Below are 23,721 nucleotides of genomic sequence, written 5' to 3'. Positions count from 1 at the left end.
CAGTCATATTCAAGCTCTGGTCTAGCACGTCCATTCGTCTGACCTCTTCCCATCTCGGCAAGCCCTGTGATGACGTTGGGTTCTGTTCAGCGCAAACTAATAAAGTATGGTCAACCATGGACCCGAGCAGCGAAAGCACACAGTCTCCCTTATAACGAGCGGCCACTGGGCGCCATTTTTGTATGCAAATTCAATTCCGCGAGCTAGCGACCTGCCGCATCGAGGACGGGTCGAGCCTTAGTAATAACCCGCTACTTGTAGCTGCAGAGCCAAGCCTGACCAGCAGCTCTGATTGCGCTACGCAGTTTCACATATGGTTCCCGAATCCTGCTGGATTTTTAGAACGACCGCTAGTTAGTACGTGCAACTCGAGACGAGCACGCAGCTTCGCATGCTCATATAATTAAAGAAATGTAGCCAGTCTCTTACTGGCCATAGCATGTGACTGGTTGGGTCTCCTGACCTTGGACATTTGCACTCGCTTTTGCGAATATTCACAGGTAAATGATAAGTGACGCATGGCGTACGCAAAAGGCAACAGCACATATTGCTTTGTCATGTTTGAACTAGTACATAAAGAATATATTCAACGTGGTATAATCCTCCGACTTCCTTTATCCAGGTCTGTAGCAGGCAAATGACAAATAACCGACCAGCTGTGCAGATAACGAAGGTCTATGATGATGGTCGGGTTCACGCAAGATGAACGAAACAAGATGCCGCAAATGACAACACAACGTGGCCTCGGAAAATTGAGGCTCGGACAGGACTGAAGCATCGCCCTTCGTCAGCGTATCCTGAACACCTGTTGGTACAGCTCCTTTCGAGAAAACAAATCTTTATCCTGATCCCGCCGCGTTTGGTATCTTTTCAATGGTCCCTGAATGATCCTCTGTTCGCCATGTAATCGTCTTCTTCGTCCAGGTGGAGAGAGGGGTCAGCGTTTGACGGCGCTTCATTCCTCATCGACGCCTCCCATCGTGCCATTCGGCCTTGCTGTCTTCTTCCCCCCAAGCTTGAGCATACTCAAGCGCTTCCTTACGCTACCAATCTTTGGTCCACCGTCGAGACCTCTGCTGTCATGGCCCTTCTCCACGATGCCTACGAGCTCGCTGCTCTTCCTCGCCACGTTCTGGACCCATTCGGGCGTAGTCGGTTCGCCATTTGTATGGCCGTGCGTGAAAGGATTGGCACTGATGGTGGTCTCGTGAGACGGTGCACGGAAGAAACTCAGCCTGTTCTCCTTGCTTCGACTGCGTTGACTTGCGGATACGCTATTCGAGTCACCGTCGCCAATGGAGGTCATATTTTCGCCATTGGACTCGCGAGACTCCTTTCTCCTGCCGCCCAAGAAACTAAGACGTGTACCTCGCTGTTTGAGCGAGATAGGCTGAGCGGCAGCTGCTTCTTCAACTACACCTGTCCCAACCGCGAAAGGAGACACGCCGTTTTGCTCCTTCACTGGTGAACTCTCGAGAATAGGAGAAGACCTTCGCCAGGTTGGCGATGGAGTGGAGGTAGTAGTCTCTCTAGCAGGCTGTGGAGGACTGATGATCTCGATTTCTGGGGCAAAGACTGACTCGAATTCTGTGCTGGGTTAGTGCTTGTCCAAACATTCTTTATTAACAGTACTCACGTGGTAAGAGATCCTTATAGGCTTTGGAAAGGATCGCATTCCTGCTTTGAGAAAAGCTTATCAAGCACCGCTTGATCATTATGGCATGGTCGACAAGAGCCATTTTGATCGCGGTTTCTTGTTGATCGAGCTCAGCCTGCTCCTCTTCATCATCTTCTTCTTCCTCCGAGTGTACGGCAGGAAGGAGTTGCCTGTAGCATACTATACTATTCTCGGATTCGGGGTTCAGAGAGATGCTGATGGCGTCCACAAGGAGCTGCGCAACATCGTCGTTCTCCAACAAGCGTTTCTCGACGACCGTCATCTCTTGCGTTTTGCGCACAATGCGTTCAATGGCGGTCTCCTTGGCGTTAAGTCTCAGCTCTTGAGCTTCCACTATCTCACTGCGACGTAGAATAGTAGGGAATGACTCTGCTGTAGTGTACAGGATCTTCTCCGCGTAGTGTTCCGTGACAGGCCCGGTGGTACTGCGCTTTGAGGATGTTGAGAACAATTGGGGATGGGCAGACAGCAGGTAATCGCGGATAGCTTGAGGGACCTTGGCACGTTGGAAGACATGATGCGTCAAGTCCCGGTGTGGGCTCATGGACGAGATCACTAAGAACTGCCCTTCAGCCTCGCTGTCAACGTCGCCCGTTATCACGATTTGGGCAGACGGATATTGCTCCTGCATTCGATCGGTGAATGCAGACGTTCTTTCAGTTGGCGAACCTTCATACACAAACTCCTTGTCGCGGACGCTAGGTGGGAAACCAAGTCCCTTGAAAACAACCTTGAAGTACTTGGGTACCAGCTTGTCACTCTTTGCGAGCGTCTCATAGATTTTAGCAATGGCACGCTCCGTCCTTGCGAGCTTGGCGAACTCGAAAACGTTATTTTCGTATTGGTGCTGCAGTTCCTTGTAGGCTGCCAGGGCACTGCTCCATGCCTCCCCGTCTTCGAAGTGCTTGATCATATCGAAGTATATGCGCTCTTTTCGCTCAAAATGAGATTGTGCGGGGAATCCTGGATCTAGCAGCGCAGGGGCAGTCTTGATGGGATTCCATTCGTAAAGGTCTGCGTGCAACCGCAGCGCCAAACCGGCTTCAGCGTGGTTCCGCGCATCAGCTTGAAGTCCTGCGAGTTGGTGGACATATCGAATAAAGATCTCTTCCTTCTGCATATCGCGAAGGAATTCCATGAGACGGAGCCGATTAATGAGTTGCGAAGCTGCACCGCTGCCGTCGCCGCTGTGGACCGCAACAAGTAGGTCAAGAAACTCATCGACGGTGCTGATGAGTTCTTGAAGGGCTGCATAGAGTGGCTCTCCCTCGATCTGCGACAAGGGTTCAAAGCGTTGGAGGAGTTCGGTGATGAACAGCTTCTGAAGGATGCTCTCGGTCATTTGCTTGTCTTTGAAGAAGAGATCCAAGTAGTCGATCATCTCCATTTGAATGACGGAAAGATCCTCGCTTAAAGTCCACTCGCTGACGATCATGGTCTGGAGAACCTCGACAGCCATCCTCCTCAGACCTTCGTGCACGCTCAAGCAGAGTTCGACAATGGGGCCCACCAACGTTGGCACGTACTGGACTTGATAGCCGCCCATCTTGGCCAAGCCATACCGTGTGCGCTCGTCAGGAGAAGTCTCCCATCCAATCGCCTCCCAGGTACGCCTAAGGAGTTCGGCTCCATGCTCTCGAACATCGCCGGCAATTTTCCACACTGCTCGGCGTTTCTGCTCCGGGAAGGTCTCGAGTGCTAGACACTCACTCCCGACAAGTTTAAGAAGAGTGGTGAAGAACATTTTCCACAACTCCGTGTTGAAACTTTCGGCATCGTCAGGATCGGGCAATAAAGTCTCCAACAGAATGGTTGCCAGGTATTGCAGTGACTTCATCACTGATCTGTGGTGGAAAATATGCACGCTGAGCCACGTTGCCGGGAACGCCTCGCCTTGAAGGATGCTCATGTAGACATTGAGCGCATTGTGGATGAGCGTGCCAAGATCATCTTCGGCTAGCTCAAGTTGCATACCACTGGGTGAATTTGATAATGCCGACAAGACAGCTGACAGTTCGATCAGTGCTTCGTCGAACTGGGCTGAGCCGTTGATTGGCTTGCTGGGGAATGGATAGGAGGAGGGGAAGAGTAAGGAAAGACGGGATTTCGGCTTCATCTCTGTTTGCTGAATGGCCAGGTACGAATCAATGATTTTGGGCATGTAATCGGGAATCTCGGGTCCTAAGTGTTCAACCTGACTGGCAAGTACCGAGCAACACAGGCGTACTTGTTCCTTCCACTGGTCTGAGACCTCATCCGTCGAACCCCAGTGGGGGGCAATCCAGCGTGCGGTATTGGCGCTCAGCGCCGATCGCTGCTCGGGTTGAGAGAATAGGTCGAGTTTGGAGTAGTTGATGATCAAGACAAGCTTATACAGGACAAGTTTGCCCTTGACCGAAGAACAAGAGTCTATGAAATCGATTGCAATGTGAAGAATCTCCTCAGTGGTTAACAATCCGGCCAACTCAGGTAGCCATGTGTGGAAATGCTGTACTGCCAATGTCTGGCTTCCAACAAGCACAGCTGCATCGTTCCGCATCATGGAGTCCAAAGCCTTGAATATGGACTTCAGGTGTCGACTGAATCCAGGACTCGTGCTGGTGATGCCTATACCAGCTTCTTTCACTCTCTGCTGGCCTCTGGCGTGAGTGATGAATTTCAAGATATGGCGTACAACTTTGAGTGTTGCACGCAATTTTCTGGCTGTCTCTCCTTCCGTAGGCTTAGACAGCAATCGTGTGAATGATCTGACCAGACAAGGTGTCGCAAAGGGGTAATTGAACTTGCTCTCGGCGTATTGATCCACAAGGGGGCCCAAGTTGAATCTTCGATCGTGCACAATACCGAGTACCCGAACAAGGGCAGTGAAGACCAAATCTTCATATTCGTCGTTATTCTGGTATTCAACAAGAATCCCGAAAAGTGCGTCAAGAACATCGCTCAGAAGCTTAACGACTTCAATCTCTGGTACAAAGATCACCTGCTTAAGGAGATTCGGAATGTCTTCTCTGGGTTGTTCTTTCCATCTGAGCAGGCCGAGGACCACTCTATCTTGCGAAAATCGTGTGCTGCATAGATAGGTGTGGATTCTCATGGCCGCCAGGGGGCCAGTAACATCACTGGGTTCGTTTCGAGTACCCCAAGGCAATGAGAGATACCCGCCCCTGCCAGACGGGCCAGCTTGCGCAGTCTGCGTGAATTCATCTAGCTTGTATAGCAGGAGAGTGTGCGGTCCATCCTTCACAAATGCTTGCTGATCCCAAAGAGGAATATGTGCAACCGCAAACGGTGTGTTTGGTAGATCCGTGAGGGTGATCACAAGATGGGCTGAAAGAACGTCCGGTGGCTGGAGCGACAGGCGCAATGTCTGGTTCCATGGCTCTCCACGCTCCACTGCGAATGACTTCCACGTTGACACGGCCTCACTATTGGAGGATTGGTAGATGCAGTTCTCAATCTTCTCCCCAGTCTGCCGCCTAACCTCCAGCGACGCAAGGAGATTTCCACCAAGGACATTACCCGAAATGGATGTTGCGCTGCCACCGAAGCGTGAAATTAGGTTTTGACGAGACAAAAGTGCCTGGTCTATAGTCACATAGATATCCGACCTAGGCTTGGTAGGAGCTCCTGAGAAGCCCATCTTGATGGTTTTTGTGACTCCGGATAGAAGCGTCGGGGTTGCCTTTATCAAGGCATCGGCGTCAGGGTTGTTGAAGGGCTTCAGATGGACCTGTAACCGTTCTGCCCTTCTTGATTTCTCGTACTGCCCGGACTTGCTGTCGAGGAGGTGGTTGATCAAGTCATCCCAATCGTCACCGTGCTCTTGTTTTTCCGACGTAAATTTCGCTGACGGCGCCCATACAGTCATGACGTGTTCTGTCTCCTCGGTTTGCTTCATGATCGCATTCAGTTTTAGTACGCCCATGCCGACCATGCGGTCGGCCGCCATTTGCACCACTGGCGCACCGTCCATCGACGCGTTCCCATTCCTCGAGCCCGCTGTGTTCGGAGGTCCATTACCATCTCTACTTTCGACATTATCAGTCCGCGGTCGTTCTTCCGGCTGTTCTGTCAAAGAATCCAGCTTCGTCCCTCCCCTAGAGAACGCAGACCGAGTCGACCCCCACATCAAGCTCCTCCTAGAAGACTTAGTTCCGCCGGATGATGTTGGCGTCTTCTCCTTGGAGAAACCGCTCATAGCTTGGGCAACTGATCCAGATCGAGAGATGGGTTTGCCTGCGACGATTTGTTGAGGGGCACGCACTTTGACGACAAGGTACAGGTCTGAGTCTGCAGACGGGGCATCGCCAATCTCGCTTGATGTCAAATCGGTAAACAAGGTACGCATCTGTGTGTTGCGGGCCATGTGTCCCATCGTACCACCAGCTGGGACATCGATTATGTAGCTTTCCGAAAGGGCGACCGGGAAGCCGCCCACGGGTTTGCTCACCAAGTAAACCACCAGAGTCGTAGCCTCGTTTGACGAACCCGCAAAACTCTTGACATCAACCAATAGATGGTGTAGAGCAGTTAGTTCAACGTGTGGCTGGGGAGGCTCGTCCAACAGACTCATGGTTGACTGGAGTTTGGTAATCTCGACCACAGAGTCCTCTCCCGTTAGGACTCGACCGCGTTCCCCAGGATCGCGCACTATGACCTCGCCTCCACAGAGCTTGTTACCCTTGACCAGATTCCATACCGTCTTCTCACGCACAGCATGCTGTTCGTGAGCTGTGAGCACATTGTGAAGCAGCTGGCGCCGCGAGAGATCCAGGGTGGTGATTAGCTGCGAAAGCTTGTCCAGCTTGGCGTACTGGCGCGACAGGAGGAGCTCGTGTAGATTTGTCGAATGCCACTCGCGCAGGCAGGACGCGATCTCGTCTATCAGAGGCTCGGATAGTGAGGTGGGCGTCTCGTCGCCGATCTTGAGCATGGGTACCGGAGCGGGAGGTTTCGGCATGCCTGGCTCTCGCTTGGCCGGAATAGAGAGCTTCACGAGCCCACCATCTGGCGCAGTTGCACTGGACGGGGACGGCAGCCCATCCTTCTTCCTGGGCCGTTCACGCCGTGGCTGTTTCTTCTCAATGGACGTGACACCGCTCTTGCCCGAATCACTGCCCATCCGCGCCGCGTCCTCGTCTCCCGCATAGCTGCCATTGTCGTCCGAGGCGTTCTCGTCCGCCTCCCCAAGCACCTCGCGGATTTCGACACAGCTGCGCGGAAAGATACCGGAGAAGACGCGCGCCTCGAGTGTCTGGCCTTTCGACGACGTCAGGCCGGCCAGCAGCGAGGGCGGTGCTAGCAGGTATCCGCGCAGCCATTGGCCGTCGGGCGTCTCCTCGATAATATACAGGTCATCGCCGATCTCGAGCGGGAGTTCGTTGTCGGCCTGTGTGCTGAAAGGATAGGTCGCGACGGCGAAGGCAATGCGCGGCAGCGGTTGCCAGGGCATTGGATCAAGCTGTGGGCGCTCTCGGTCGCACCGAAGCCGTGGGCGCGGTCAATCGCATAAATTGGTCGTCTGCGCCGCAGTGGGAGTGAGCGGCGTTGTGTCTCTCGCTGGTCCTAGCTGTCTCGCGATCGCGGGAGTCGGAAGTGGTGGCGCGGGACGTAGCAGTGGGCTCCCGCCGGGTCGGCCTGTAGGTGCAAGGGACCCTGATGCCACGAGCGCAATTTTTCGGCGCGGGTCCACGGAATGCGCTCAGCGAGTCTTTTGAAAACTCGGTACGGTCCGTGACGCAGTCTGGATACGACGGCGTCGTGAAGGGGAAAGAGGTGAAGGGCGAACAGGCTGGTTATCGGACTTCGTCGCCGATGTATGTTGTATCACGGGCTGGCAAACGAACCGTGGTTCCAGGGAGGAGCCGGGGGTCAGGAAAAGCGTAGCAACGGTGCAAATCAACTAGAGACCATGGAGCCGCGGGGTATCAGATGCAGAATCCAGAATGTTGGGACGAAAAGTCGATAGGGCCTGGGCATCAGCAGGTTTCATGGCTGTCGCGAGACCTCTGAGCGCGATGCTGCACTTTGCTGTGGTGATAGGAGAGTCACGACACAAAAAAAATTCCCCGTGCCTCGCACCTGTACGGATCCCCCCTGAGACTGAGAGATTGAGAGATTGGGGGCCAGTTCAGATAGATACTTGGACAAGGGTCATGGCATCTCCAAGGCTGGGCAACCTTAACAGAGTCAATAGACGGCTCTAGCAACTTAACCAGCTAGCACCGAGTTGTGGGCGGGGGCTCAATCTGCGTTTCGAAGTCCGTTCACAATTGCCATCCCTTCCCTGGGCCTGGGATTGGATGCATGCAACACACGGGCACAATCCGACCATTTGTAACCCAAACTGTGTCTGCTGCGGCCGATTCGCGATCGCCCTTTCTTTTTCCTCTGCATTCCTCTCTGTCGGATTTCCCCTGTGCCCTCACAAGACGACAGGGGATGTGGACAGGCGCCACTACCGGGGCCTGGCAGGCTGGGTGCGCGTCTTGGTGTCTAGCTGACTACGAGGCCACGTACATTTGGAGATGAAGGGATGATGGCTGTAGCAATAAGCTCATCTAATGTGTGGTGAGCTGACCGAAGCGAAGGTTTGGCAATCACCGACCACCGACCTCCCCGCTGGGCTCGGTCGATTTTTCCGGGGCACTTGTGTTCATTGCCTCTGGGCCGCCCGGACTGCCAGTTAGCAGGTTGGTTGCTCAAGAGACAAACCGTTCACCAGGTTGATCATGAAGCACGAATTACGCTCAGGCGCCAGACTACTGGCTATTCCCTGCCCGCTGCTGCAGAGGGGCCACAACGTGGTTGCAGACCTCCTGCAGCTTGCTACGCTACGCCACGCCACGCCCCTGAGGGGTGAAATGCGAGCGATATGAAATAAAGCCAGCTTGATAACTACACGGTACACAGTACACAGTACACAGGACCTACCTGCTCAACTCACAAAATCATTGCCGGCATGGGATCTTGTCATAGTAATCTTCAATATTTCACAGATTAGATCGGCTGTCGATCACAACACATGCTCGCCCAATACTAACTACAGTAGTTGGCAATCATGGCATTTCCCAGTTGGGGGTCTAGAGAGTGGAATCCATAATCAATGGTCGCCAACGAACTATCAGAACGTGGCGTCTCGCAGTGCCGCAAATTCTTCAAGGGCTGAAACCTTGGATCACAACCATCCGTCCGCATACGTAGGTCTTGAGACTTGATCTGGCCATGAATTGTATTTCATACCAGCATGCACTGCCTTGGCGACCCAGACAAAGCTTAACCTGGCAGGCCTAGGGGACTCGCGACGCTGCCCTCGAATTCCGGTCCACAGATCGATCCACTGAAGCCCGCCGGGGTACCTGAACTTGGATCACCTTGGAGTCCCGAGAGCAGACAACACCCCACATCCCCACCCCATGCAGATGCCAATTGGAATCCATGGCCCATGGGCTGGGTGCTGCTAAACAGGGATGTCTGTGCTAGACTCTCTGGCCAATGGGATCTGTACCCTGGAAACTGAGAGGCGTGCTCTGGCCGGGTTGTTCCTGCAGGTGATGATAATAGGATTCGGAGGTGGCTTACCGCTATACATTCTGCAGTAAGAGCTACCAGAGCACATGCAGAAATACAATTCATAGCCAACCGTGTCACAGTCGCAATGAAATCATCCTCGTCGTCAGAACTCGCCGCAAATCGTAAATTCCGCGCTGCCGATGGAACCGTTTGATCGCTTTATTAGCTACTCAGAAAACCTTCCGGTGATCTGACGAGGGCGCGTTCTACATACCTGCCCACCGCGCATGGCAGGCTTTCGTTCCCGCCGCCCTGGCAGCGGGTTCGCCACATCGGATGGCACATGGTCATGCACACACTTAAGCTGATGCCCTTGTTGTGATTCAAAGCGCACCTCGCTAAAGTGACGTTCATGCAGCATTGCCTGGCGGCGTGTGCCGAACGTGTGAGACAACTCCATGGTGGGTGAACAGGTGCAAGGTTGCTCCTCGTCTCGAAGTGCGGTTGTTAACACGATCCATGCAATTTGCAAATTTGTTAAGGCTGTATCTCATCTTATTGCAGTATTGACGATCGTCACGGCTACCTTTCGACGGTATGGGCACACCTAGACAAGCTGGTCAGCCATTTTTTTCTCGCCGCGATACGCCGAGTTCAGAGCAGTGCCAGCTTCCAAGGTCTAGTGAAACTCACATAGTCAAGGACTACGTTATATTGAAGAAACCTACAAAGCCACCCGTAACCTGCAGCTTTCGGTCTTGGCTCTTGGCTTTTGCCTGCTAGGACGGCTCGGATCCGTGCCGCAAACCTAATGTTTTGGGGCATGATTCTATCACCCTCTGCCCACATCGATTAACTCGGGGGGGTTCCTCGAGACATGGCCCCTTCATCGAGGACAAGACTAATACCAGAAGGCTTTCAGAGCACCCCTATATCCCACCGAACACATCGTATACATACGGAGACATGCCCTTCATAGCAGCAAGGTTAGTGGTTCAGGATGGGAGCGGTTGTAAATTTCCACGCGTAGTGTTGTATTTGGTAGTCTAAATAAACACGAAGAGGCTAGGAGATGGGTAGAGTAACATAAGTCTGGTGTTCTCGCGGACTGTCCTACGCAGTGATACCCGTGTCTTCCCATCAAGCGGACTAGGACGATCAAACAATCAGGTCATCCCGTAGAAGTGCTAGGAGCAGTATCAAAATCCATACATGGTCGGTGCAGCTGCCGTGCTGTTAGACGCGTATCCAGAGTCGGACTGGCACTCGATGTTGAAGTCAAATGGCTGTCCAAAGTCATCGTCCATAGCGAAGCCACCGAAGAATGAAAAGGGCGCATTCGGGTCATTCATGAAAGAGCTCATGTTGAGGTCCTTGGCGTCATCCGCCGGCATCGGGAGACTGGCCTTCGGCGTCGCGGACCTGGACACAGGTCCCGGCGACGGCGATGCTGGTGCTGATGTCGGTGCCGATCCAGATCCACCAGGCATGCCCTTTAAAATGTGGAAAATCGAGTCCCGCACGATATCGCCCAGCCCGTCGAGCACTTCGGCTTGGACGCCGTCGAAGCGGTGTTCGACCCTCTTGCGTACGGCCGAGGGTAGTTCTCTCTGGATGTGCTTCTTGAACTTCTTCCATTGCTCTGCGGACTTCGCATAGGAGACTGGGTCTCCATTCTCGTAGTCTAGATGACTTGTTAACAAAAGCTTCGCAGTAATTCGGAGGATAGTGTCGTACAAGGACTGGGTAGAGCATTCTTATTAGCCTGGGGGAACAGAATCACGTAGATATCTTTCCACTTCTGTTCTTCGGTCAAACTGGCGGATGTCTTCTTCCTTTCCTTCAGTTTCTTCTCTTGGGCGTCGTCTATGCCCTGTACACGAATTACGTCCTACGTGAAGTCAGTATCTAAATCATCAGTGTATACTATACAATGCTGCTCACCCGCTTTGTGCATGGTATGTCAGACCTCAGATGTTCCTCCAACGCCTCATCATTATCCATTGGCTCTCGACAACGCGGACACATGTGCGAAGGCAGCCTATGGCGGCGGAAGAGGTGCTCTCTGTGAAGTGGTCAGTTGCGAAAGCTCTCTTCAGTGACACAGGCTGGTCCGATATCTGGTACAACTACCATCAATTGCGTCTGGTGGGCACTTTACTTACTTCAGCCTGTGAATCGATGGCCAACCAGGGCCTACACAACTACGGTGCGTACAATGCCGCCTAGGATCGTGTTGGAAATAAGGACAGGCGAACATTGGCTTCTTTTCTGCGTCTTTCTTCGCACGTTTGTTTCCGCCGCGGTCCTCGCCACCTCTCTTCCCGTCACCGCCTGACGATGACCCATTTGTATCATCATCGCCGTTGAACTGGCGTTTCCCTCTGCCGGAGCCAGAAGAACTACCAGTCTTGCCATCACCTGAATCTTCAGTGCTGCTTCCCCCTGCGAACCCGCCCGACACCTCAGAGCTCTCCACCGCATAATCTATAATCGCAAGCCTCTTGTCCAGCCATGTCTGGAACACGGCCATCACGGCCTCAACGCCTTCTCGCCTCTTGAGGGCAATCAACTGCTCAGGTGTCTGTCCCCTGGAAGCGTTCTGTCTCGGTTGGCTATGGCTGGATTTTTGCGCAGCGCGGGCCTTCTTATCTTTCTCCATAGAGCCGTCTAGTCCTCGCAATTGTTGCTGAAGTTCCGGTGAGTACCCACAGATTATCGCGTTGGAGTCCAAGTCCTTCAAGCTCAGATTAACGTCGTCCTTGAAGGAGTTGGACTCTTGGCATAACACAGCGGACTGGCCAGCGGATACACCAGTCCCAAAACGCCTTTGAGATTGAAATTAGTGATATGTCTCAATAATTTTCCACATATCAGGTCCTTACTTTCGACTCGCGTCACCTTCGGAACCAAAGGCTTTCGCACTCGTCGCGGGGGCTGATGCACACCGGCCTGGTGAGACCGCTGAAGCTTTGATCGGGGTCAGGATTCTGACCACGCCTCGCTTGCGACGTAACTGACGGGCTTTGAACCGCCAAGTATAAGCAAGCTTTTTGATAGTAACGTGCCAAGGAATAGGGTTGAAGTCGAGATCACCAGGGACGTTCTGGTTGAAAAGGGTAGTTTCTGCAGGATAGGATGGAAACTGGGGGTGGTGTCGAGGGTAATGCAGCATCGTTCGGGGGAGAACACAGATTCAATGTATTAGAGCCGTCTATTTGCCTGGCAGGAGACCATCACGCATGGGACCGTGACGGGTTTGGCCAGTGAAAAATTGTCAAGACTAGGGGGCTGGTGGTGTTGTAGCGAGCCTACTGCGCATATGGGCATTTCTTGCGATACGAATTGAGGAGAACTGCACAGAGCCATTTCTCGTAAGGCTCGCGGCGTCGCTGACTTTATGCCCAACATAATGCGCAATTGCGATGGAACGAAGTGGAGTGATGCACCGAGTTCGCACTCTCCAATCATGCGTGCAGCGAGGCATCGAAGCTGATTGCGTACAGCCTCGGCGGATGCTGCACGCGATTCCCGAAACGCCGTCCAGTTGTCTTGCGCTAATCGTCACCAGCGAAGCTGAACGTTGCGTGCGATATTGCGGTACGGCGCAATAGATCTTGAACCGTGAAGCGAATCCTCGTGGTGTTGTTATCTGAAACCCCTTTGCGCGCCAACGAAAACACGGCCATCTTTGAGTATAAAGCTTCCGGCATTGAAATATTAAACATGGATTCGGGTGTCTGCTTCAATTGGAAAGCATCTGGAGTCTCTTTCTTGAATATCTTCGTCAATACGCCAAGAGTTCCTTGATATTCTGGCGCTCATATACAACCTCTTCCGAAGAAACGCTCTCAGAACCTCACTTAGGACGGTGCCAATTGACACGTCTTCCGAAAGCTTCCTCGTTGTCAACCGTTGCCCAGTAAAACCACTATTGCATTCTCGAGTCGGGAAATCATATCTTCATCAGCGGCACATTAGGCGCATCAGCCTGGCGATTGGGGCACCGCTGTTGGTTCGTCTTAAGGTTGCTTTCGTGGTCTGCGTCGGAATTGGCTATTTTGGGCCCCCCCTTGGGTACTTTCCAGCGGTCGGCAAGCATGTTGCCCACGCCAAGTGAGAGGTACGTGAACCAAGTCTTATTCTAGGGTGTTTTCGGTTGACTTACCTGCCGACAGTAGGAAGAGTGGCAAAGTCCCGCCGATCATGCTTTACTCGTATTTGTCGAGTCAACCCACGGTGACGGAAAAACTAGCCATGAACGGAGGGAAAAACGATTCAAGCTCAATAGTTGAACGGTATAAAGAAAAAGAGAAGCACATCAATGATCTGGTTAGAAAGACGCAGGGATCTAGTCGTTAAAGGAAGCAGGGCTTTGGGCGGTGTGAACTGGTTTTACTTGCTGCCCAATTCCACCAGTCGAAGCCAAAAAGCATTCCGGACGCGATCATATAATAAAGAAAGAATTTTGTACAAGACGATACTTCAACCTACATTGGGGTCGAGGTCGATATATACTTTCTGACAATCCATGTTCAACATTGCATTTACGGGAATTCCTGTTGTCACACTCACCGCCCAACGCAGCGGTGTGTCGTGAAGCAACCAATCAAGTCTTGAGTCTGAACAATCACTTTGCCGCTAGTCGAATCAACAATGCTTGCATTGGATACACATGTATTTGATAGTTGATGCCCAGAGAAAGCACGGGTATTGCGGCCAACCATCCTTCAGTCTCCACTCTTCGTGGCCACGTACCAGTATCTGGTTGACAGTTTGATGTTGGGCACGAAAACATGATGAAGCGAACTGTCGGCCGCCATGGAATCTATCCATGTCGCAAAGCGCCTTGCTTTTAACAAAGCACTGTGAGTAGATAGCTAGCGATGAGGTTGATCATAGATATCGCACTGGAAGGAAAGAGGTTATAAGCTTGCTGTAAGTGAGTATATGCTGCTGGCGATTGGCCTCATGTCCAGATTCGTCTCTGGATTCATATGTGACTTCGAGCGTCACCATCCTCTATCCACATGTAGTTCTCCACCTTCACATGACTCCTTGGCCAGTAGTTGACGACGATCTCCTCCCCGTTCCTACGGACAGTGACCTGCATCATGTTCTCCAAGGCATCCCCCGCGCCCCAAAGCATCCAGGCGCTCGCGACCTCGTCATCCTCTCGCAAGCCGGCCTGCTCAGCCCTTGAACCCTTTACAAGGCCCTTAATCTTGTTCGTGCGTAGAGAGTTTGGGTCAAAGCCGGCCTCGAACTGTTCAACGTCATGGCGGACCAGCTTGAGACCGTATTTCTTGAAGCTGTCCTCGGGCGGCACAATAATCTGCCCGCCCTCCATGGCAGCCCGGATCTCGGCCGTCTTTTCCTTGCCAATATACCCGCTCACGAGCTCGTGGAAGTCATCGCTATGCGTCTCGACATGGCGAAGCTGCCGCTCGTAAAGTTTCAACACAACATCGCCGACTCCTTTCTGGCCTCCTGTTTCCCGACTGATTAGACCCTGCACCTGTGCGAGATAAATGAAGCCTCTACCATACCCCGCCTTGGTATAGTCAAATCTGTCCATGTAGTGATCCGTAATGTACTTCCACTCCAGGCCGATGACCTGGGTCGTATAATAGGCCTGGGTGTTGTTGTTCAGAAGCCTTATCAGATATTCTCTGTTTACCGCGCCCTTCTCAAAGGCGGCAATGGTGGCATAGTAATTCGCAACTCCTTCATTGTACCACGCGTCATCCGACTTTATCGGATTCATGAGAGGATACTCGTGGACAGTCTCATGAGCGAGTAGATCCAGAAGATCATTTTCGTTCATCTGATCCTCGGATCCAGGACTGTACTCAAGGAGGAACGACCGGTATCCGCCTGAGCCGCCATGGCCCGACCAGACTCGCCGAACGAAGACACGGAACGAGTTCGTCGTGTCTCCAAAGAAGCTTGCGATTGACCGGAAGAGACTCTCTGTTAGGGGAGCAACGCGCTTCATGTCGTACGGAGGGTCCCCAATCCAATACATGGAGAACTCTTGCCCGATGCCTGTCTCGGTCTCCCAAGAGGGATACCGGGTGAGCTTCCCCACGGCAAATAATGCGTTGCCGATAAGTTTCTGAGGCCGGCCAACGTCTTTGTTGCTCATGCTATCGCCCAGTGAGCAAGCTCCACGAGTGCCAGCAGGAGCAGAGTCGGGCATGTCGAAATCGATCTGGACCTCCCAATCATCGTCGGCCGGAGGGTGCGGCAGAAAGCCGTACCCCATCCCGACACCTCCGCCCTGGTCGGTTCTTAGGTCTACTCGCGGCCCCGAAAGAGTACCTGGCTCTGTGTGCCTTGGTACAGCTTGGAACTTGACAAGCACAGGCCCGACCGGGTCCCGCTCTGGGATCCAAGCCCTCTTGAGACTAGACATCACGCCTTCGTCAGAGTCCCTGTATGTCAAGGGCAGGTGACCTGAATCATCCGTGGCCTTTAGTGCATCACCATCGTACCGCAGAGTCGGCGTGGAGCCCACATTCAGGAACAGTGTGAGCAAAGGCTCTGTGGCCTTCGACCTGGAGTCTATCAAGCGAACCTCGATGTTGATTGCACTTACTGCGTTATCCCTCTGAGGATCAAACTCCGGCGCCAAGGAGGCGCGGTACGAAGGTAGAGTTGACATATTTCTGCGATCTTTTGGTCTACAGTATCAAGCAAGATTACTGCTATGCAGCCAAATACGTGTATGGTTCTGGCGATCGCTTTTGTTTGCTGATTAGGATAGCCGTACATAGCTGATTACAGCTTTGACTATTTAGAGAAGCCTCTCAATATATAATCAAAGTGTAGGACGCAATGGAGTGTCCATCATCTCCATTCGCGCATCAGCGATGTGTGATTCGGAGCCCGCCAAGGCTAGCGTAGGACAAGATAACCTTGCCCGCCTGGGGAACACAAGCATAGGACTTGACTGAAATGCATAGAGCACAAGGACCTTGTTCCTTTCTGAGCTGTGCCCCACTCAAATTGGCAGGCGCCCTATGCGAAGAATCATGGTGACGCCGACGCCATCTCAATGTTTCGCTCAATTGCGCCCTTCGGCTCTGTGCAGGTAGAGACCCTAGTCTAACTTGATTCACTTACGAAGTCTTCCACGCAAGTCAGATTCGAGCCCTATTTATCTATTCCCTATTGATGTAGACTAAAACCGGCAACCGCCAGTGGTTGAAAACTTGATAACATAAGTCAAAATTGCAGCACCATCAGGACGAAAGCAAGTGTTTGGAGAAATCAAAAGAGAGTACCTAGACAGCTGTCGAGACCGGTACATTCTGCCGCCTGGATTCAGGAAGCTGGACTCGGTGCATGGTGTGAACAACACATGAGTGCCCAATTCATGGCTCCTTGTGATCAATGGCACGATTGGCTGGAGGTAGAAGACAAAGGAGACAACATATTAGCAACAGGCACAAATGGGCACAACGCCCGAATTACCAAGAGAGATTTCCGCGTCTCTGCTGTTGCTGCGTCTAATCATCATGTTCAGAATCTCTATCTAAGAGTAGTGGAAGTACCTAGACGCCCCATAGATGCATCTTAATGCCTGTCTTCCTAGTACTCTGCTTGTACATGCGCCTTTGGTGTGAAAACGTAAACGGCACGGTTCTATCACAAAATGAAGGCAATACCAGAATCTGTGTAGAAGAACTGCGAGACCCAACTGGCTCGAGGCTTGCATCACCAAAAAGATTGTCAAATATTGACCTTGAGACGGCAGCACAGAGGGCTCTCGCATGCCGCCTATACCTCAAAGTCTTAGACCAAAGTTGGGGGTCGCCGACTGTTCTGAACCGTTTGAGGAATTTGCACATCGTCGTGAATTAACCCGAGGTTGTGTCCATCACATCACCTGATGCCTGCGCCTTGACAGCAGCTATTCGCTCTGCTTTCCAGGCCTGTATCCTCTCACGTAAGTCGTCGGCTGGGACTACGTCGTTGATTGTCATTGGGCTTCGTGTGAAAGGGTCCAAGGGATTGGCAAGCAATTGCTGTACAATTGTTGACCGGTCCACGATGTTATTTGAAGGCAATATGACGGGATCAGTCATCAAAGTTCCCAGGAGGGGATCTTCAAAATCGCTGGGGACCTCACCAAGGTCCAACTCGGCTTGGTCTGCAATCTCTTTGGCACTCTTCACCTTCTGCTTGAGTCTGTCAAAAACTGCCAGCTCCTCGGGAGATTTCAGACTTCTCGTGCCCAGAATCTTGGTAGCCTCTTCAAAATTCTGAGGCTTGTATGATCGTCCATCTTCGGCAATCGCCTCGATGAACGGCTGTTTCGACTCCAGATTTACATAGATGTCGATGAAGTCAGACAAGAGGGTTTTGGCGTCGAAATTATACTTCCTTGCATCCTCGACCTTGAGGTTACCCCTTTTGGGTCCCACCAGCGTATCGAGATTGTAGTCCAACATATTGGCCAATCGACCAACAATCTCTGGCATTGTGAAGGCATCCTTCAAAGTCTCTGTAAAGAGCTTCATCATGGCCATTGTCTCGTTGACGAGTTGCATGAAGCTCTGGCACTGGCCTTCGGCTTGCTCGAGGTCTGTGACTATTTTCTCCCGGTCTTCTTGCGAAAGGGTTTGGTCCTGCAGTTGCTTCTGGTAGTCATGAATCTTGACCAGTTTAGTCATAGCTTCGTCAAGCAGATAAGTGGCGTCACTGAGCAACAAGCTGACGAAATGGACGAAAAATCCACGATTTGTCCTGCTCTCTTTGTCAAGCTGCTCCTTATACACGGTGTTGGGCCAAATCGTCTTGATGACTTGGAAAATCTCGTATCTGATATTGAACTTGTCGTAGAATGCCGTACTCGTACCGTGCTCGCATTCTGATCAGGTCAGCTAAGAGGTTCTTAAATCACTCACATGCCCCATGCCCCGAGCGAGGTTGACGCCTATTGACTGTGGCCAGGGTTCTGTTGGCTCACCTATGTAAAACTTCATGAGAGCATGAAGCAGATATTCGTTGGCAAACCCAGAACCAACTAGAATATCACCAAGTATACCGCGACTTAGATGATACATAGGGAATTGCCCGGCAAAGAGGACCGTCACCAGTGAAGATTTCAAGTAAGGGTTCTTGATGTACTCTGAGGACCTTAGGAAGGTGATTGCAAGAGCAACAATCTCGTCGCCTACAGCCGATATCATGATCTGAGGCATGAACCTGTGGTCGAGGTTAGTGTCAATTTACCGTATGGCCAGGTGTGCATGACGAACCGTAAGACAAACTTGAAGTTGTCAACCACATCCTGCAAGGCATACTCTGGTAGACAGCTGAAGGCATCGGGTTGCTCGGCTGGTAGAGGAAGTTTCAAGTCTTGGCCAGGAACGTAGGCCGAGCGACTAGCAACCCGAAGAAGCCATACTGTGACATAACGCATGAATTGTAGAGACAGAGTCTGCATACTCTTGTCCGTAAGCACACCCTCTATCGAGAATCGCAGCGCCATTGTCTTGTCAATGACAGTATTGACCCTATCCAGCTGCCTTTGGGCAATGTTCAATTGGAAGGGGCTTCCTTGGAGCTTTCTGACCTGCTCGCTCACCTCCTTCTCGACCTTCTGTAGATGCTTTATCTCACGGTCTAGGTCTTTGAGCTTTGCATTCGTGGCTTCGCTACCATAATGATGCGCAGCAAGGTTCAGAAAGAATACTTCTGATATAAAGTTTGACGCCCCGTCAGCCTTTTTGCTGTAAAAGGCATCGGAGGCGGCCTGGTCTGCGTTCAGTTTGGTCTCATCGCTCATGTCAACCCTTGGACTGCGCCTTAGATAGTCGACATCGATTTTGCCAATCTTGGAAAAGGTGGCGTCCATGAAAGGCTCGCACAGTTGATCGAGGATCGCAGTGATATTGACCATGAAGCCATCTGAGGCGACTTCTTTGGGATCAACATGAAGAGCACGTCGTTTGTGGTTCGTGTTCATGACGAAAGCAAACCAGTCCAGAGTGCGGTTTTTGGGCGTCTGGCCCGCTCGAACAAAAGCATTGATGATACTGGTCAGGTCGCCTTGGTGTGCTTTCAAGGACATCTGTAGCGCGCTCTGCGACGTCTGAATGTGGCCCCGGTCGATGGATCGGGGATTAGCAAAATACGTTTTTGTCACGTCTGCCTGTAACGGTGAGATCCGGAAAAAAGGGCCGAGGATGGTATGTGTTTCGCTGGAAATGGCAAGCTGCTCCTTTGTCATCTCTGGAGTCGTCTCCACGAGGAAACGGGGATGCTGAGCCAGGGTCTCCAAAAGAATTGGATAGCGTGCGTATGTAACCAAGCAGTTGACGTATGGCTTGTAGTCATCGTTCATAGACATGGTGGCAAGCTTGCTGCTAAGCTGGACCATGGCGTCTGCAAAGACGGGGGCAACGGTATCATCTTCCTTGATACGGGCGACTGCATCATCGAAAAATTCCAGACATATGCCGTCCTCATTGTCATGGTGTCGGAGCAGATAGGGCACAAGGGTGTCATGGTTGGGGTTGGCCTCCCGGCTGAACAACTCGGGCATCGTCACAGCAAAAATACAGTTGCTCATGCACAAACGCTTGGCCTCCTCTAGAACGGCTTGTTTCTCGGGAGTTGGACGTCTGATGGACGAGATGATCTTGACCAGTCGCTTGAAGCAGGGCAGGAGGTAGTTGAGCAGCGGCTTCTCAACCGGTTGTGCACTAGCAGCCTCGAGAATTGCCGAATCGATATTGGAGGCTGTCAGTTTCAGGGCTTCGCCACCCTGTTGCAGCTCATCGGCGGTATTGGGGATGTAGGTTTTGACACCACGGCCATCAACTGTTTGCGTTCGCGCTGGGTCTAACGTGATACGGAATGCGTCGCCTAGAACCCGGTCGATCCAGTCCTCGAGAGGCTCCTCGCGTACGTTGGCGTTGGCCTTCTTGGCTGGTGGTGACGGAACTACGTTTCTGTGTTAGCAGGTGCGTTCAGAAACATCCACAGCCTCAGGGACATGTCCAGGCCATGGTAGGCTGGGTGTGCTGTTTTCGCCCCACGTACCTGCTTCGCCCTCGGCTGTCTTCTTGAGCCTCGTCTGAGATGGTGTTTGTTTGGCTGCTGGGCTGCTGGCGGAAGGCCTCTGGACGGGCTCGGCGGGCGGTTGCTTGCTCTCACCGGTCGGGGGCGGCGAGGCTATCCGGGGGGTGCTTGCGGTGCTGGAGGATGGCTGTGACGAACCGCCGGACTGAGTTGGTGACGGGGACGTGGCGCCCATTCTGCTCAGCATGGCAAGGCGCTTCTGGCGCATCTGGAGCAAATGGGTCAGCGGCATTGCCTCTCTGGACAGAGGCCATCCCGTTGTCTACATGGCATGCGAACGGGGTGACCGGGGAGGCTACGGGCATACCTGCTCAGCCGGCGGTAGAGTCGGTTCTGGTTGCTCGGCGGGGTCCATGGTGACGATGGGTAGCAACTGTGAGGAAGGGAAGTGTTGTGAGAACGAAGCCTTGACAGGTCAGACCAAATGAAGGGCCGTTTGCGACTGTTGGCCAAGGTGGACGTCGATACTGTGAACTGGGGGATCGGAGATAAACGTATGGGCGACCACGGAATTGGTTGCCCAAGTGTGGTTGAGCGATCTGACGTGACCTAGCAAGGTAGTGGTGTAGGTAAGTCAGTAGCGTACCGTAGCTAGTAACCCACTGTAGGGTAGGCTGCGACCGCGTCAAGGCGTCAAGGCGTCAAGCTGGGAAGCTGGGCCGGGCCCCAGGCTTATCGATAGGGCTACTGAGTAGTGGGGTAGCTGCTGGAGCCAAGGTCCATCCATCGAGGTCCCCATCAGTGCGGTTACGGGGGGTTTACCTAGTTTGACTATGTACGCAGTAGGTGCCCAGGGCCACCACTGCAACATGTTGGCTTGGGCTGACTGACTAGCGTCATTTGCTTTTGAGCAAAGAGACTTCACAGACTTCTCAAATACTATGCTCATTCCGTAGAGCAGGTATTGCCTATAATTTTCCTTCCTGCCCAAGATCTTCCTTTGTACGCTCCGCCATTTGGTCCCAACCTCTCTTCGAGCTGACCAGAGGTCATACTGTACGCCCTCCCACCTCCCTCTCCAACTAGCTGGTCACTCAGCAGAAGGCAAAAGAACCGAGACGACCGCCAATTAGTCAGCTGCATGCGGTCTGTACCTTAGCCCCTTAAGACCAGCACAAGGAACCAAACATGAGACTTTGATGGCAAAGGTATATCTGCTGGTGAATGATGATGCATTCACCCCGCCTCGACTGATTGCTCCAGTTACTCCCTCAACCAAGCAATCCTCATCCAACGGGCGCACTAGCATGGTCGAATTCACCTGCCACCGACCACTTCAGTAAATTGAATGGTTTCATCAAAAGGTAACCTCTCTAGAAGACCCTCTCTGGGCCCCAGATGGGTACATACGTATGAATCAAGCTCAAGCACGCTTTTCGTGCCGGGTCTCTTTTCTCTGGTGATTTCTACCGTTGGTCATCACGCAGCCCGCTAAGCTTTGAGTGTCTTGAAGTATTGACAGTGTAAAAGAAGGGAAACATATCAAAAATGATAACACACACCGAAGCCGTATATTGCTGGTGATCCGCCAAAAGCCCACTGAAAATAAGCAAAACGTAATCTGCAATAGCGAGCTACTGTCCCTCTATGAATTTTGTTGCTTCATGAGGAGAGTTCCTTCGTCACAGTAACAGTCCAAGTCAAACCCGTGATAGACAGACTTGCTCCAAATGGGAAGCGGAAATAGGGAGAAAAGGAAACGTGAAAAAAGTAAGAAACCTAATTCACGATCGATCATGTCCTTAGGGATCCAGCATTCCCTCCATTGCTTCAGTAATTGCACGACTGTTGAGAATTTCCAGCAGTCGAGAAGGATCATTCGCGCCGTACGGTTTATTCCACCACAGTTGTGTATAAGCTTTCCCTCCCAATGCTCCTGGATCAGCACCGTGCTGTACTAGCCACTCAACGAACTCCCAGTCAGATGCAGCGCATGCCAGAGTAAGTGGTGTCTCGTCTTCTGTGTATCCACCTATAAAGTACCTCGAGTCTTCGTGTCTGTACGGCATCGGCTTAACATCATTGACATCCGCCAGGCGTTGAGCAATGATACCTTCGGCCATAGGGCGTCGCGTAGAAGCAAAGTCGTGTTGCATGGCTGCTCGTACAAGCGAGTGTAGTAGGTGAAGCCCCTCGCCCTCAGCCTTTGCTCCATGAGCTACCAGCAGGTCGAAAAGGGATTGATCACCTTGAGCGACAGCCAAATTGAGTGGCGACGGGCTTTGCCGGTCGATTGCCCATGGAGTAGCATCCCTATCAGAGGACCCACGAGCACTCTTTGGATATCTACTCAGGTTCGGATCGGCGCCATGCTCCAGGAGGAACAACAGGAGCCTCCTATCAGTGAGGACTCGAGACGCATACATAGCAACGTAAGGGTCAATCATCGCGGGTGACTCCCATGGCTGATTCGGATGCCAGAATCCGGACTTGATAAAGACTGAAAGCAGTGCGATGAAGGAATCCGTGTCTGCAGCATAGTCGGCTTCGTCGAAAATGCACCTCAGTCGCGTCGAAGTCTGGCCAGCTCCAAGGAACTCAAACAACTTCATGAAGCAGCCGCTGTGCAAAGTTGCCCCCTGATGAAGAAGATATTGTACTACATCTGGCTTACAAGCAAACGATGCTTGCTCCAGCCCAAACTGCAACGTCGCCTTGCTAGGGTTGGGGGTTCTCTCTTCCACAAATGCGACCACGTCGGACAAAGCGCCTTGCTCGCATGCTACATAAAAGAGCAGTGCTTGTTTGTCTCGTTCGAGCGAGTCGGCCACAAGTACGTAGTCCGCGCGGGGAAGTCTTGCTGGCAATGGCGGGAACCGGCCGTTCTGCTCCTCCAGATCGCGGATCCTGTCCCAGGCGTCGGGTATCAGTCTACTGAGCCGTCTGCGAAGAACCTTCGCGTCTGTTTCAGCATGTGTCACCCGTTTGCGAATGAGCTCTAGTTGCGCTGTTGCCTCGGACATTGTGAAAACAATATAGCAGGGAGTCGAGCCGAGAGAGTAAACGGAGAAAAGACTGGCTTGAGCATCAAGTTGGTTCCCCCAGTAGTCAGTCACATCATATTCAGGTTGGGGGTGCAGCGTGGCGCCCGGTTTGAAGTGGCGCAGCCGAATAACCAACTTCCACAACCTCGATCACCCGGCACTCAACCTCAATGTACTATTGCTGGGTGATGAATCAACTGGAACTTGAAGGATGCTGCGTTGAAGGATTTACTTGTGCCGTAATCATTGTATTCTTAGAACGGGGCGGAGGGAAGGTTTTCCAGCATGAAATGATTCGTTGACCACACAAACTCATTGGATATTTAGGGGTACGCGTGGTTCGCAATACACTGCCTGCCGCTTTTCTGAGGGCTGTGATATCAGTTCTTGGTTCCTTCACTCTCGGTTGGTGGCGACGATTGCAAGTGTCATATCATAATAGTTTAACGT

General features: G+C 52.3%; 5 protein-coding genes across 5 annotated transcripts; all 5 read right to left on the bottom strand.

Moving 5' to 3' along the window:
* Positions 1-955: 955 nt before the first annotated feature.
* On the bottom strand, positions 956-7,130 carry JN550_009639 (uncharacterized protein; the record flags this gene model as incomplete). Its single annotated transcript, XM_049321732.1, has 2 exons — positions 956-1,587; positions 1,637-7,130. The coding sequence occupies 2 exons, from the start codon at positions 7,128-7,130 to the stop codon at positions 956-958; spliced, it is 6,126 nt and encodes a 2,041-aa protein (XP_049168377.1).
* A 3,259-nt stretch (positions 7,131-10,389) lies between these two features.
* On the bottom strand, positions 10,390-12,365 carry JN550_009638 (uncharacterized protein; the record flags this gene model as incomplete). Its single annotated transcript, XM_049321731.1, has 5 exons — positions 10,390-10,874; positions 10,928-11,081; positions 11,135-11,255; positions 11,356-12,018; positions 12,076-12,365. 5 exons carry the CDS (start codon positions 12,363-12,365, stop codon positions 10,390-10,392), a joined length of 1,713 nt encoding a protein of 570 aa, XP_049168376.1.
* Positions 12,366-14,183: 1,818 nt separating this feature from the next.
* On the bottom strand, positions 14,184-15,857 carry JN550_009637 (uncharacterized protein; the record flags this gene model as incomplete). The annotated part of the gene is made up of 1 exon (XM_049321730.1): positions 14,184-15,857. The coding sequence occupies one exon, from the start codon at positions 15,855-15,857 to the stop codon at positions 14,184-14,186; it is 1,674 nt and encodes a 557-aa protein (XP_049168375.1).
* Positions 15,858-17,055: 1,198 nt separating this feature from the next.
* Positions 17,056-20,642, bottom strand: JN550_009636 (uncharacterized protein; the record flags this gene model as incomplete). Its single annotated transcript, XM_049321729.1, has 5 exons — positions 17,056-18,068; positions 18,168-18,406; positions 18,460-20,149; positions 20,249-20,495; positions 20,595-20,642. The coding sequence occupies 5 exons, from the start codon at positions 20,640-20,642 to the stop codon at positions 17,056-17,058; spliced, it is 3,237 nt and encodes a 1,078-aa protein (XP_049168374.1).
* Positions 20,643-22,029: 1,387 nt separating this feature from the next.
* On the bottom strand, positions 22,030-23,250 carry JN550_009635 (uncharacterized protein; the record flags this gene model as incomplete). Its single annotated transcript, XM_049321728.1, has 1 exon — positions 22,030-23,250. The coding sequence occupies one exon, from the start codon at positions 23,248-23,250 to the stop codon at positions 22,030-22,032; it is 1,221 nt and encodes a 406-aa protein (XP_049168373.1).
* Positions 23,251-23,721: the final 471 nt, after the last annotated feature.

The sequence above is a fragment of the Neoarthrinium moseri genome (genome assembly GCF_022829205.1).
Source record: "Neoarthrinium moseri strain CBS 164.80 chromosome Unknown scaffold45_Wmoseri_CBS_16480, whole genome shotgun sequence".
NCBI classification, from domain to species: domain Eukaryota; kingdom Fungi; phylum Ascomycota; class Sordariomycetes; order Amphisphaeriales; family Apiosporaceae; genus Neoarthrinium; species Neoarthrinium moseri.
The sequence above is the reverse complement of the archived record's forward strand: the minus strand, read 5'-3'. Positions and strand labels throughout refer to the sequence as shown.